This window comes from Pagrus major, chromosome 13 (assembly GCF_040436345.1).
Source record: "Pagrus major chromosome 13, Pma_NU_1.0".
NCBI lineage: Eukaryota > Metazoa > Chordata > Actinopteri > Spariformes > Sparidae > Pagrus > Pagrus major.
Genome location: NC_133227.1, coordinates 2,082,019 through 2,095,414, shown reverse-complemented (window position 1 = coordinate 2,095,414; position 13,396 = coordinate 2,082,019). Strand labels below are relative to the sequence as shown.

General features: G+C 41.4%; 2 protein-coding genes across 2 annotated transcripts in view; one reads left to right on the top strand and one right to left on the bottom strand.

Annotated features, from left to right (window-relative positions):
* Positions 1-2,048: 2,048 nt before the first annotated feature.
* Positions 2,049-4,626, bottom strand: LOC141006561 (endonuclease domain-containing 1 protein). The gene is made up of 2 exons (XM_073478765.1): positions 4,389-4,626; positions 2,049-2,735 (listed from the first exon to the last, which is right to left on the bottom strand). Exons 1-2 carry the CDS (start codon positions 4,572-4,574, stop codon positions 2,127-2,129), a joined length of 795 nt encoding a protein of 264 aa, XP_073334866.1. The 5' UTR covers positions 4,575-4,626; the 3' UTR covers positions 2,049-2,126.
* The window catches only part of kdm6bb (lysine (K)-specific demethylase 6B, b), a 27,770-nt gene continuing 16,985 nt past the window's right edge, over positions 2,612-13,396 (top strand). Inside the window, exon 1 of the mRNA XM_073478766.1 lies at positions 2,612-2,684. The gene's annotated coding sequence lies outside the window, so the exon portion shown is untranslated. The remainder of the gene's footprint in view (positions 2,685-13,396) is intronic.

Sequence of the window (13,396 nt, the reverse complement as noted above, 5' to 3'; positions counted from 1 at the left end):
CAATTACATATTTGGCATAATAAATACCAGGTAGCGCACAAGCAAAACAATAAAGATAAATAATTTCAATAAACAACCTCTGCCTGCAGCTGTGTTGCAAGTAGTTTTATAGGATTAATGTACAAAAGGAGAGAGGGAGAAGCCAAATGTGACCTTGCCCTAGTGTACAACATTTTTAAATGAGGCTAGTATACGTCCATTTCTCAAAAACTTTTCAATAGTTTTCAACACCAGATTTGTACTTTTGAATTAGAATAACTGGCTTGAGTTATTGCTGCAATAAGAAACAAGTTATTAAACCCTGGTGGGTCTAATAACTCTTCTGGTTAATGTGCACTGTATTAATACAAATCATCGGCGTTATAACTTCACCACATTCATATTAAATAGATTGCACAAGCGTTTAGATGACTGATGCATAGGGTAATGTCTTAGCATTCCTCTTTTGCGCTCAACTCAATTACCTCTGCAGATAATGACACACTGCTGGTTTCCATGTGAGCAGTGAGGACAGAACATATGTCTCCTCTCTCACTAGATGGCAGTGTGCAACTATAACATGTAGAAAGAAAGACAGGGCTCTGACAGCTCGGGAAGCATCTTCCTGTTTAGAATTGCAAATAGAAACGTCAGTCTGAAAACTTTAAAGACGTCAGCGTCACATGAATAATGAAAAGCGAAGCATGCTTTTGTGATGTTATATTCACAGAGGTAATATTTGAACTTTTTTTTCAATTTTTCATTGAATACCAACATATTATTCTGTCTTTAGATAATGAAATATAGATGGTGACTCTATCTTAAGTTTTTAATGTTAGAAACTTATAATTCTAATTCTGCAACAAATACATGACTTCCATCGATTTTTTATTACATTCAAAAGCCTTTTATTAGTAGAAGATTAACTACATGATTAAAGACAGTAACCCTGTCAGACAGCCATAAAAGTCAAATCCAATTTGTATAACTGCACCAAACATTCAAACTCACATTTGCTCAAGAGTACGATGAAAGGAGGCTGTTTGTGAGCTTATCGCAGCTTTACACTCAGGCTTCACAGGAACCTAAAGTGAATGACTACAGGCGAGCTTTACAAAGAAGAGGACTGGTTGTTTGACATTCGCAGGGTTACAAAAAAAAGAAGTAATTTGAAGCAGCCCAGATTGCCCTTGAAAGTGTAGTTTCACTAGATTACAATTAAGAAGTCTCCCTCGGTTGTCTATACAAGCCTGCGGATGATTTGTTTGAATTGTTTAATGCTGCTGGACTATGGATTTCTTTGTTAAGAGCTCGGGTTGGATTTTTCACGACAGTCTACACGATGTAACTTTATGTGTGTTCCCGAGTGCCTCGTCTCAGTGCTTCTCTCTGCGTCGCCAACAGAGAACAACAGTAGCGAACAATAGTTTAGAAATGGCGTCTGTTAACATTGAGGAACTACGGAAGCCCTGAGGGGCAAGTGAGAATATTTTTTTTCTCATGATACATTTACCTCCTGTGTGTACACCAACACTACCCGGTGCTTCAGGTTCCCATCCCGGACCGCTAGATGCACGGCTAACCTAGCTAACTATAGCTTTAGTGTGACCAAGCGTCTTTGGGTTCACTTCAATAGAATAACAAACAGGACGTAGAGATGTAGTGACCAGCTGACAGGATGCCAATGGATTACTTGAAGAATTAAAAATAAATATCATGTCATTTGTATTCAGTTACTGAGATATTAATGTAATCGGACCCAACACTGCACATTTGTGGCTTTTCACTTGTCACTTTCAGTGTGCCATCCCTTTAGAAAAGTCCAGTAACTGACATTTTCAAATGTTCGGTGTGTAACACAATAACAACACAGAGCAGTAAATTAATTTATTTTATTTTTAACGAGTTTCATAACCTCCCAACAGAGTAGCTCTCCTGTAAAATGTGTGTCATGTTTGTCAGGAGAGAAAAGGAAAGAGCTCATTGAACAAAGACGTTTTTTTTTAGAGATTTAAGAGAAATTTAACTTTCACATTTTAGAGGATTATGACATTATCTTATTCATCACCCCTGACTGGGGGAAAAGGCAAAAAAATATCTGACATTATCCAAGTGAACTGGAAAGTAGAAACCCAGAGGGAGAGCTTTCAGATAGTGTGCTGGAGATACAGAGGAAGAGGTGAGGGAGAGATGCAGTTGTCGTAGAAGATCTGGAGGTTCTGGTCCACATCCATGCTGTTCTTCAGGAGGATCTCCAGCTCCTGCACCGGCATCTCGTGCACGCTGTTGCCCTCTTTGGCGTTCTTGGCCATGGCCGCGTGCGACGGGAAGCGGATGCGGACATCGTGCGGGGCGTTGCGGTCGTAGTCGGTGCAGCAGTAGGCGGACCACAGGTCCTCGGGGATGGCCACGCGGTCCTGGTTGTTCCTGCGGATCATGTTTCCTCTGGTGGTGACCCCGGTGACGATGAAGGCCGTGCCGCGGCAGAAGTTGTTGAGGCGGACCCGGATCCGCTCCTCGTACTCCCGCCAGGGCCCGATGTTGAACTCCCGGATCTGCGGGACCACGTTGGTCAGAGTGTAGGTGGCGGCGCGGTCGTGCGGGGTGGACTGGTGCTGGTCTGGGTTCAGGTGACCTCGCTCGTACAGGACCACATCAGAGTAGTCATCCAGGACCGCCTGGCTGTCCTCAAACTTCATGTGCAGGTAACCAGTGGGGAAGGGCAGCATGTTGCCATTTCCATCGATTTCTGCCAGCTGGAGACACACAGAGCAGTTACTACTGTTTGTTTTCTCATAGGATGGGAGACAACACAGTTTCCTCTGGACTCTGGAGGTGGGGTTGCAACAGTATGAGATTTGCACAGCACAGTTGTCATCATAAAATATCTGGATTCACATTATTAAACAAAATTATAGTTATTTTTCCGTCACAATGACACTTAAAGGAACACAAACAGAAAAACACCTCATTATAGTTTCACAAAATGTTGTAACATGTAAATAAATAAGTAGCCTGTTTTAAATGACACCTGTATGGTAGAATTCATTACCGTAGATAGGCAAATGTGGTGCGATAACCGTCAATTTCCATACCACGGCATACTTTGAAACCATTGATGGAATGTTATGAGGTAGATTTACTTAAAGAGTAACTCCACCACTTTTACACAATTTAAAGTGTTTTTACAGGTTTGTTCTAAAGCATACGTGAAAAAAGGTGTAAAAATACGTATGTGACTCCAGAGGAAGCTGCCTGTAATCTGATAACCTGCCTCCAGTGATGTCACTCAATGGCATCAATTTGCATTATGGGTAATGTAGGTGCAGGGTTTTGAAAAGCCTCCTCCTGTAACACTGTTGGACTCATTATAATTACTCATTATGAACAGTAAAAAACAAATAATCAAAATCGATGCAGAACAGAACCAGAGATATTGCCTCTTTTATTCCACACATTCTTCTTCCTTTTCAAATCCTGGTGCCTACATTTCCCACAATGCAACTTAGCGTGAGATCACTAGAGGCAATTTATCAGATTACATGCAGCTTCCTCTGGAGCCACGAAAGGCTTTACACTACTTTCTTCATATATGCATTAGTTCTCCCCAAGACCTGTTGTGCCTTAATTTAGTATTTTCATTTTTTGATACTTTATAATTCCTTTAGAGGCACTTATTTGACTTATTACTCCGATACATTTATTTGATTACTTTGCTTACTAGTTACTTTGCAGGTTACATGCAGAGCCAAAGTAGCACATTTTTAAATAAATGTATTTTTAATATGATAAAAAAAAACCTCTGATACCAACAATCAGGAGAATGCTAAATATTGGATCGGATGATAATTGTTCACCTCATAACTATACAGTATGCATGTATGTTTACAGAAAGTCTGAGACCTCAAGTGGAAATACTTCCATTTTGCATTTGTTTTGAATTTAATACTATTTTTTCATAAAATGATAATATGAGCATAGCAATCCCTAAAAGTTTAATCTTTTAAAAAAAAAAAAATAGTATTAAATTCAAAATAAATGCAAAATAGAGGTTTATTGTACTTGGTCTCAGTCTTTCCGACCTTACCGTATGTATAATTTACTTTTACTTGTACTTTATACTTAAAAACATCTACTGCCAGAACATTACTTACGATAATTAAGTGCATTTAATATCAAATACTTTAACTCAAGCACTTGTACTCATGTACCATTCAAGTGGGTGCATTTACTCTTACTTAAGTAATACTTTAACACAATATCTTTACTTTTACTCAAATATGACTTTGAGGAACTTTTTACAGCACTGTCCACTGCTGCAACCCTACTCTGGAGTAGGCCTATTGCTCACTCCAGCTGCTGCCAAGCCATCTATTTTTTCTAATATGAGTTAAAGACAAGTCTCTGACCTGTGGCTCGTACATCCAAGGGTAGTCCACACGTCTGTCTCCCTCTGTTTTCTTGAAGGTATAAGCTGAGTAAACTGGAATCCTCTTGTGTGAGTCATACAGGGTCACAAAACGAGGTTTGTCAGCGTAGCGTTGGCAGATCTTCTTCAGGCCGGTGTCGATGATCCCCCGCGGTGGTGTGCCCATGTACAGGGAGTCCTTGCATCTCTCTATGTGATTAAAATCTAGGACAACCGTTGCTGACATTAGAGGCAGAAAACATACGATCAAAAGAGCCAAAACTAAAGGTGCAAACATGGTCACGGTCAAATACGTCTCCTCTGTGTCTCCTACTGCGACTTCTGCATTGACAATGAGTTTGCAGTTATGATTTAAATGTCACAGAGCAGATATGCAAAGCAAGTAGTGTGACTCAGAGACAGGCCTCTTAACACTTGTGGGAGTGGATGTGCAGGTAACTGCATCACTCTAACCTACAATTATAAGATCATATTGAATTAAAGCCACTTTTCTCTTGAGTATAATCATCAATCTTTATGTTTTATAGCTTTTATTGCTCTTTTTGGAATATGGCTACTGTAAGGAAAACTCATGGATCTATTGTGGTTAGGTTTAGTACATCATCTCCATGGCTAAACTGACACTGAGTTCTAAATGAGGTTATGGTTTGGTAGAGTCAAATTATGAAGCAACAAGATGCTGGATCAGTGACTCCTCCAGGTTAGCAGTGCTGTATGTCAAGTCTTTCTACAATGACGTATGGCAGTGACGTAAGCATATTCCCACTTTAGGGGAGTTTAGCTAGAAGTGAAAGTCACTCTAACAGAAGCCTGAATTCTGCTGAGTGTGGTGATGGCGATGACACACAGGACATTGTAATGGGGCATTCAGAGACGTGTTATCAACCTGATGGTAAAATGCAAAACTGTCTAATCTGTCACGGTGATGAACAAAAGGCCTAAAGTGACCGGTGTGGCTCAGAGGTACTATGCAGTGTGAATGGTGAAGATAAAACATTAAAGTTTAACTACAACCTAGCGACAAGAGTGTACGTGCACTTAAAACAAGATCTGCCCATAAATATCTGCTCATGGTTGCCTTCACATAACCAAAGTTGACATGTAATAGAATACGTAGACCAATGATACCAATGACCAATGATCAGAAATAATATATATTTTATGTTGTAGATGTTTTATAATATGTGAGATCCAATTGAAGCCAGTCTTGTAAGGATAATGATGAATATGAAGAAGCAAAATAAGAAAATAACCCAGGACTCAATAGAAATTGAAGAAACTTCATTTGCGATGAAGTAGAATTAGTTTTTTTTTTTTATAGCAAATGGTTCAATGTTCTGCCAGAATGGGTGCTTGACCTCTTCTGGCAGCTCACTGCACAGAGCAATTCATCTGAAACTCCCTTCCTGTTTCCAAAGTTCTTTCTGTCTGTACTCCTTCATAACAGCCTGGACACCGTCTTTACTTGAACCAGTATTTGATGACTGTGGCTGCGCTGTTTTCTCCCTCCAGTCCTGCACGGGACACTTGCATGTTTTCTTAATTTTGCATGTATCATTTGACAAGAACGTGTCAGGTGGGTTGGTGGTTTCATTGACCTTTTTATGACAGAAGAGTCACTGACCGATCCTCTATTCAACCACATGTCCTGTCAGTGTCTCTGATCTCATTAAACTGTGAGGAAGATGGTGCGATGGGGAAACAAAGTGCACCATACCACTAGACTACAGAGCAGCTTCTTTCCTCAGGCTTTCAGACCCATCAGCTCATCCTCAGCACTCCACCATAAAGAATAGTTTTCATTTTTATGACTTGTTCAATCCGGATAATTCGGAATCCGACCCAGTGACAGGACAGGCTTAAATAAGAACTACAAGAACTCTGTAGAAATAGTCAATCCTCTTGCTGATAGACTTGTTGGAGAACATCTTCACCAGGGCCAGATGGGTTCAGATTTTCCTCACAACGGTCTTCATATACAATAATGTCAATGATTCACCTACTAGTATGAAGTTACTATTATTTACTGATGTTCAAATTGTTGCCCTAAACGGTTACGACTTGCTCCTCTGAGAGCTCAAGGATGTTGCCGTCCAGGAACTACTATTCTGCTGGACATGGACATGATATTTTTTAAGTCTGAACTTTCTGAACCTTAGACATTTTCTTACCTCCCTTTTACTGATAATATACTCCCTTCTATGTATGGTCAGTTCTTACTAATCCATTTCTTCACCATAATGACTCCTGACTGCTGTCCCATCACCATTATCTCTGCGACACAATACATCCTCGTCTCTATGTTACAATAGATGTTTCTTTAATGCACTACTTATTCTGATTATTGCTAAGTCATCTATTCAAGTTACTGAAAATATTTTCCACTGTCTCGTCTGCTAATGTAGGCCATCAGAATTAAAATGAGACTGCTTCACATCTAGTTAAAGCACCATTATATAATTTTTTTTACCTAAACATAACGGCTTCAAAATCATTTTGATGGCACGGTGTCTTGCTATAGGGTGAATGGTGTCTCTGTCTCAGCCACTCCGCCCCTCTATCACTTGTTCCTGCACTATGTAACTTCAGCGAGAGGGTAGGATCACAGCGTAACATACGTGTTTACTACAACATACAAGTTTTCAACACATAACATTGTTATGACGTAATGAGTTTAGTTTGTAGTTAGCACCTACATTACATCTGACAAATTGTTGCAGACCCGGGATTTGTATTTGCGACAGTGGTGTTGCACTCAGCACCTGTGGGGGGCGCCACAGCGCACAAAATGGCAATTTCTTTACTTGGGTGATTGCTTTTAAGATACATGGAAAGGTGCAAAAAATTGCACAGATGACACATTGAGTCTGCTGTACTTTAACATGCCGGAGTGCATGAAAACCAGTAAAGGAAGTGAGCAGAGAAACTCTTAGGTGCACTAAAAGTCATGCATGAACAAGGCAATCATAATTATGAAATTATCATATCAATATCCACTTAATTAAGTATTATAGTAAGTTAAATCCAATTTAAATGAAGACAATTGGAGAATGACTGATGGGGTCAATGAAAGGGCTCAGCAGCTCATTCTGCAGGGCTGTGGGAGTACTCTGACTCAAGCCACTGATTTAAGTGTCTGAAATAAAAGGAAATAAAAATGTGCTGCAGATCAGTGGCTGCGGTTTCTGCTGCTGTCCCACACTCCCCCTCTTCTTAAGTCTCTCGTATGCAAATGGAAAGTGTTTGTCAGATTAGCCGGAGCAACAATCCTTCACTGCCCTAATAAGTCAATTTGAGTGACTGAGTGTTGTTATTCATCGAGGGCCCAGCTTGCCTCTCTGATCTAATCTTGAGTTATGACAATCATAACTTATGTAGCTGAGGCCGATGATGCAGTTATGTGATCAGACATTTCTCAGCTGTCAGCATTTTTACCAATTAAAATTATAAATTCAGACCAAGTGCAGACCCAGCTCAGCTGCCCTCTGCTGCCTCATCTCCAGTAGCAGAGGGAGAGCGTTTTACTGCTGCTGAGTTTCATGTCGTCAGTTTTTTTTTACAGGAAATGTGACTTCTGGTTATGACTGTCCATGCTACAGATTTTAATTTATGTGTTTCTTGGGGTGAATTAAAGATGTAAATCTCAGATTCTCAAGTCCTTTACACACATAATTGTAATCAATCTTTATAGCTGAGTGTTTCTCAGACCGCCTTTGTAATGTGATCAGCTATTAAATTCAAAGACACGTCAGTTGAGAGACATGTCTGGCTGACCCGGAATCAGCCCATTAGACAATTGAGTGTGTGAGGGTGGTGAGAGATTTAATAACACATTAAAGAAATCAGTGTTTAATTCTAGTACTGCATTAACAGTGATTTAAAAATGTATAATGTATGAATGAATTTTTGAATGAATATGAAGTATTGTTCTTGACAGAAAACAAATTAACAAAGGTGTACTTTATGTTCTCCACCTCTTAAAATCCAGCATCATGCAATAACTTACATTGACCACTGGGCGGCAGCGTAGGCTTGTTTGTTACTTGTTCCCATTTCTTGATCCATGAGCATAAAAACATACATTACAAGTTTTTATTTTAAAGCCCAGCAACATGGCTGCATTGTTGGGATAACACTGTCATTTTTTATTTTACAAGTACTAATCCAAATTGTTAAGTATTTTAATACTTAGTGAGAGAAGTTATTTACATTGCCAGAGAGTTGTTAGGCTGTAGAGTTGAATTCTGATCCAGATTTATGTTATTAGTACTCGACATGAGTCATTTTATGAATTTCTATTTAAAGTTGGCTAAATCCTAACTTCCTGTTCTTTTTTTCGTCTCTCTTTGGTCTTTTCTTGTGCCACTCCGCATACTCATGACAGGATTTCATTAGTACAACCTGTGTGGGTTAATAAGTGCCAAATTCTGGACAAGTCTCAAATAAATCCCAAGTCATGTTATTATTAGATAAGTCAAGTCAAGTTACGGCTGGTGTCAAGTCAAGTGGAGTCCTTAGTTGAGGCAAGTTAAGTCCCAAGACAAGTCACTTTTTCCCTACCCAAGAAACTTGGGGTAGGGCTAGTCTTACCTGCAGGATGTGGTCTTTATAAACAGAAAAGATAAGGTATAAGTACCTGTCTAACAATGAAATTATTTTAAAAAATCAAACAAGAGAAATGTTATGAAAGCTTTATCAATTTCTTCTCGATTAATAAAAAAATAAAAAAAATATTCCCTCCCCATCATTTTTTAAGAGTGAAATACTGACAGCCAGACTACAAAAAACTAAACGGACAACGTAAAATGAGCACAGACAAGTCATTAGAGTTGTAATGTCTCAGGTCAAGTAGAGTCAAGTCACAAGTCATCAAAACAGAGACTTGAGTCGACTTGAGTCCATATCTCTGCAACCTACTGGTGAATAAGTCATGAACAAGACATCACTTTACGATGGGGAAAATATTCTGAGTTGGAAAAAAAATAATTTAGTGTTACTTTACACTATTATAACTTGTAGTTTTGTGTTTTGTTACATAGGAATAGAACATATTTAAGAAGTGTTAATAAGGGAGAATGACTATTCATGTGGTACTACCACCTTATAAGGCGCACACTAAGAAAAGCATATCAGTATTGTACAACAACTTCTTTCCTTAAAATCAATCAATTCAGAGTGTATTGAAGAAAAACTCTTAATTGATGGCCTAGCAGTTGAATACTGTCATGTAGAATACGGCATTAATATGCTACTTATATGTATGTTGATAAGACTCTAGTTAATGGTTAACAGTCTTGGGAAGTAGCAGTAGTAAGTAGCAATGGGATTATGTAATCAGGATACTTTTTTAAGTATCCTGATTACATGGATTACACTACTCACTACATTTTTAACAGGTAATAAGTAACTTTATCAGTATCCATTTTTGAAAGCAACCTCCCAACCCTGATGTTAATATGTGTTCCTGAGTATAAAGTGTTGCTGTTTCTTCTGATGACATCGTAAAACAGTTGCTGTACCATCACTGTATCATTTCATCCCGAGCGTGACAGCTTTTTTGCTTCTCATCGAGACAGAACAGATGCTCCCTTTACTTCTAAACTCCAGGAGACAGTTTCTAAGCCTCCACTGAGCCACCAGGGGGCTCAATTTAGCAGATATTCTCAAGCTCTGAAGCTGTCCCCACTTAGTTCTGCACCAAAGCCTTCTGATTGGTCGAAATACCCACATGGGGCTGAGCGTTGACCAATAGAGTTTGGGCTGATCGGGGGCTGTTGCTAAGGCACTTGAGAGGTAAAGGAGAAAAAATCTGTCAGCAGCCTGCTTCCACCATTTCACTCTGGTCTGCCTCCTCATGATCAGCTCTCCCTCCGTCTCTGCCTCTCGCTGTGCAGAGCTCTGCCGCCTGCTTTTTATTGGCCGCTGATGGGTGAAATGAGCAAGAGGAGAGAGTGGTGGTTTTGCATTGTGAGCCACAAAGAGTAGACCCTCCCTCCATGAACCCAGAGCTGTAGCCCCACCTCCCCTGGTTATCCTGTCACTTGACATTTGAGCTCAGCCAACACTCGCAGCCCTTCTGTCACCATTTCACTCCCCCAATTCATGCAGAAAGATACCTGGGTGTTCAGCAGTAGCACACAAATGGAGAGAAGCCGTGATGTGGTTTAGTGATTCTGTGATCTTTTCCCCCTTTAATTAAGTCATTTAATGTCCTATTTTGGAAAACATTAGCAGCATGATATGTGTGTTTCTATCATTTTGCTGAAATAAGTGTAAAAAGCCAGAGAATGTTGCATTCAAGTGTCAAACAGTTGCAGTATTATTGGGAGAAAACATGTCGAGAAGACTCTTTTACAGCTGTGGAGGGATTTACAATATCTCCTCTACTGTACTGGCCACGTTCCAACTCTCACTTACTCTCTCTCACACACACACACATATTGTATACACACACACACACACACACACACACACACACACACACACAGAGGAAGAGGGAAATAAAGAGCCCCCCCATGCCTCTGTCTGCCGCTTCTCCCCTCCTCCTGCCTCCTCTACTTCACTGCAAACTGTGATAGAGGAGAGATCCTCCCCTCTCATTGGCTCTCCTCTAGTGATTGGCAGCTGGCTGGGGCCCGCCTCGCCGGTCTCCGTGCATGGATCGGTCGGCTGTGAGAGCCCGAGCATCAGAGAGTGGAGTGGAAACAGGAAGAAGGAGGAAGAGGGGGAAGAAAGGAGACAGAGAGGAGAGAGAGAGGATCGGGTGAGAGACAAGGTGGCGAGGAGTGAAAGAGAGGAAAAGGGGAGCAGAGAGGGGCGTGTGGACCAAAGAGGACAAAGAGAAAAAAAAGAAAGAGGTAAAAAGAGAGGAGGGGAAGCTTGACGTGCTATTTGCTTGTGGCTGGATGTAAATGTGTGTGAAAGAAGTGTGTGTGTGTGCCTCCTCTGTTCTGTGTTTGTCTACATCTGTTGATTTTGTGTGTGCTCTGTGTGTGTCATTGTTCTGAACGATCTGTCTTGGCTGAACATACTGCAGTGTGTGTGTCTGCAGACTGTGCTGCACGTTCATGCATGAAGCCCACACACATACACACACACACACACAGAGGCATGCACACACACATGCAATGCTCACATGCAGAGACAGAGTGCAGGAGCAGAGATGTGAAATGGTGAATGTAGTGAAGGGGAGCTGCTGCGGTTACACTTGTGTTGTGGTTACATTTTTGCTTTGTGGAGCGTTTAACTGTTGAATATCAGCCTCTGTGTGTGTGTGTGTGTGTGTGTGTGTGTGTGTGTGTGTGTGTGTGTGTGTTGGTAGAAGGTGTACAGTAGTAAGTAAGCTACAGTGTGGCCAAGTGTGATGATTAATCTCCATTTAGAGTAACGTCCAAACTGTGTCACTTAGAGTACTTCACTCTGCTGAAAGTTCAGCTCCGTCTCTTAAACACCTCTCACACAGGGTCCTTTCGGCTTTGTTGTGTTTTTATAAAAACACTCGGCTCAAATATCCACCTCAGACGCTCGTGTTTGAGTTAAAAATGACTAAACAAAGGCTATATGTGGTCACCATCGCTAACATACAGCATGCACCCAATGTATGCTTTCAGTCGATATGATTGTCACCACCTGGATGTGAGATTCTAGGTTACAGTTCCTCGCACAACCCAGCTGCCTGACGCGCACACACACACACACACACACACACACACACTCATGCGCCCACACGTGCTGCCACTGTCTTCTTCGAACCTGTTAACCCGCTTCATTGTCTCCTGTTCGCAAAAAAACTCTACATATTGCATTGTTTGCAAAAGACACCCCTCTTTTCTTGCTCTTGACCTTGCCTTGGTACATTCCAGTACCCCTCAGAGGGCTGTGCTTTATGGAGCATACACCGGGAGAAGCTGCTATTACAGAGAGGGAGAAGGGGATAGAGCAGGGAGAGGGAAGCGGGGCTGCAGGGATGTTATTTTTAGAAATGTGATTGATATTCGCCTCATACTGTACGTTCTTTCTCTGGGATTGCAGCGCTATTTCAGGCCCCAATCCAATAAAAATCACGCGTGTACATGCGTCCAGGATGTGTCTGTACACTGTCGCTTCTCGCTTCCCCCTCCATCTGTTCTCTTCATGTTAGCTAGCCATAGGAGCCACCAGAGACGGGCCTGGTCTGGTGCAGCCCACCTTTCCTTTTATGGTATAGGATCAGTATCCTTACTACTTACACACACACACACACACACACGCACACATAAGGCTTCAGCAAGACATGCACATCTGCAGTGGCTCTCTGCAGCTAGAAAGCAGTGTGAGATATGCGAGAATGTGACAGGCTGTTGATGTGAGGACACAGGAATTAGAGAGTGTTTGCAGCTCTTCACTCCACTCCAGCATTTTTTCTATTCAGAGAGGAAGAGAAAAATGTGGAAGTGTAAATCAAATCCTATAGACGCTCTACATTTGCCCCCTTCCCTCTGACTTCCATGTCAAAATCACACGCACACACGCAAACGCTCCCCTCCTTGCTTGAGGCCTTGCTCCCAGCTCTGGGCTAAATGATATCATCGGTTGCCAGGGATACAAGGACACAGCGTGCAGAGAAAAGGGAGGGTGAGGCATAGGCAGAGCCATACACATAGCCTGGAAGATAAAGGAAGAGAGGAAGAGAGGCAGGGATATTGGGTATCAAGAAAGAAAAGGAGCCTTGTTGAAACAAGTCGTGAAGATAGCAGAGGTAACGGGGCAGGGCCACGGAGAGGAAAGACCGGAGAAAAGAGAGCTCAGCAGCCTGTCAAAGGTTACGGGCCCATCCTTCCTCTCTTCTCTTTCTTTCATCTCGGTTCACTCTCTTTCTTTGTCTGGGGAGGCTCAGGTTTGCAACAGTGTACATGTGAGTGAAAGCATGTGTTGTAGGACATGAGAGAGGAGAAGAGAATGGCAGCAACACCTGAGGTAGAGGAGAGATGCTGCCCTTGATTTGAAACA

What these genes read in the sequence shown, in the direction of transcription:
- LOC141006561 (XM_073478765.1), bottom strand. Translation starts at nt 4,574, where the DNA reads ATGGGCACACCACCGCGGGGGATCATCGACACCGGCCTGAAGAAGATC. An exon ending in CTTGGATGTACGAGCCACAG is followed by an intron (nt 2,736 to 4,388) that starts GTCAGAGACTTG and finishes GTGTGTCTCCAG; the next exon opens with CTGGCAGAAATCGATGGAAA.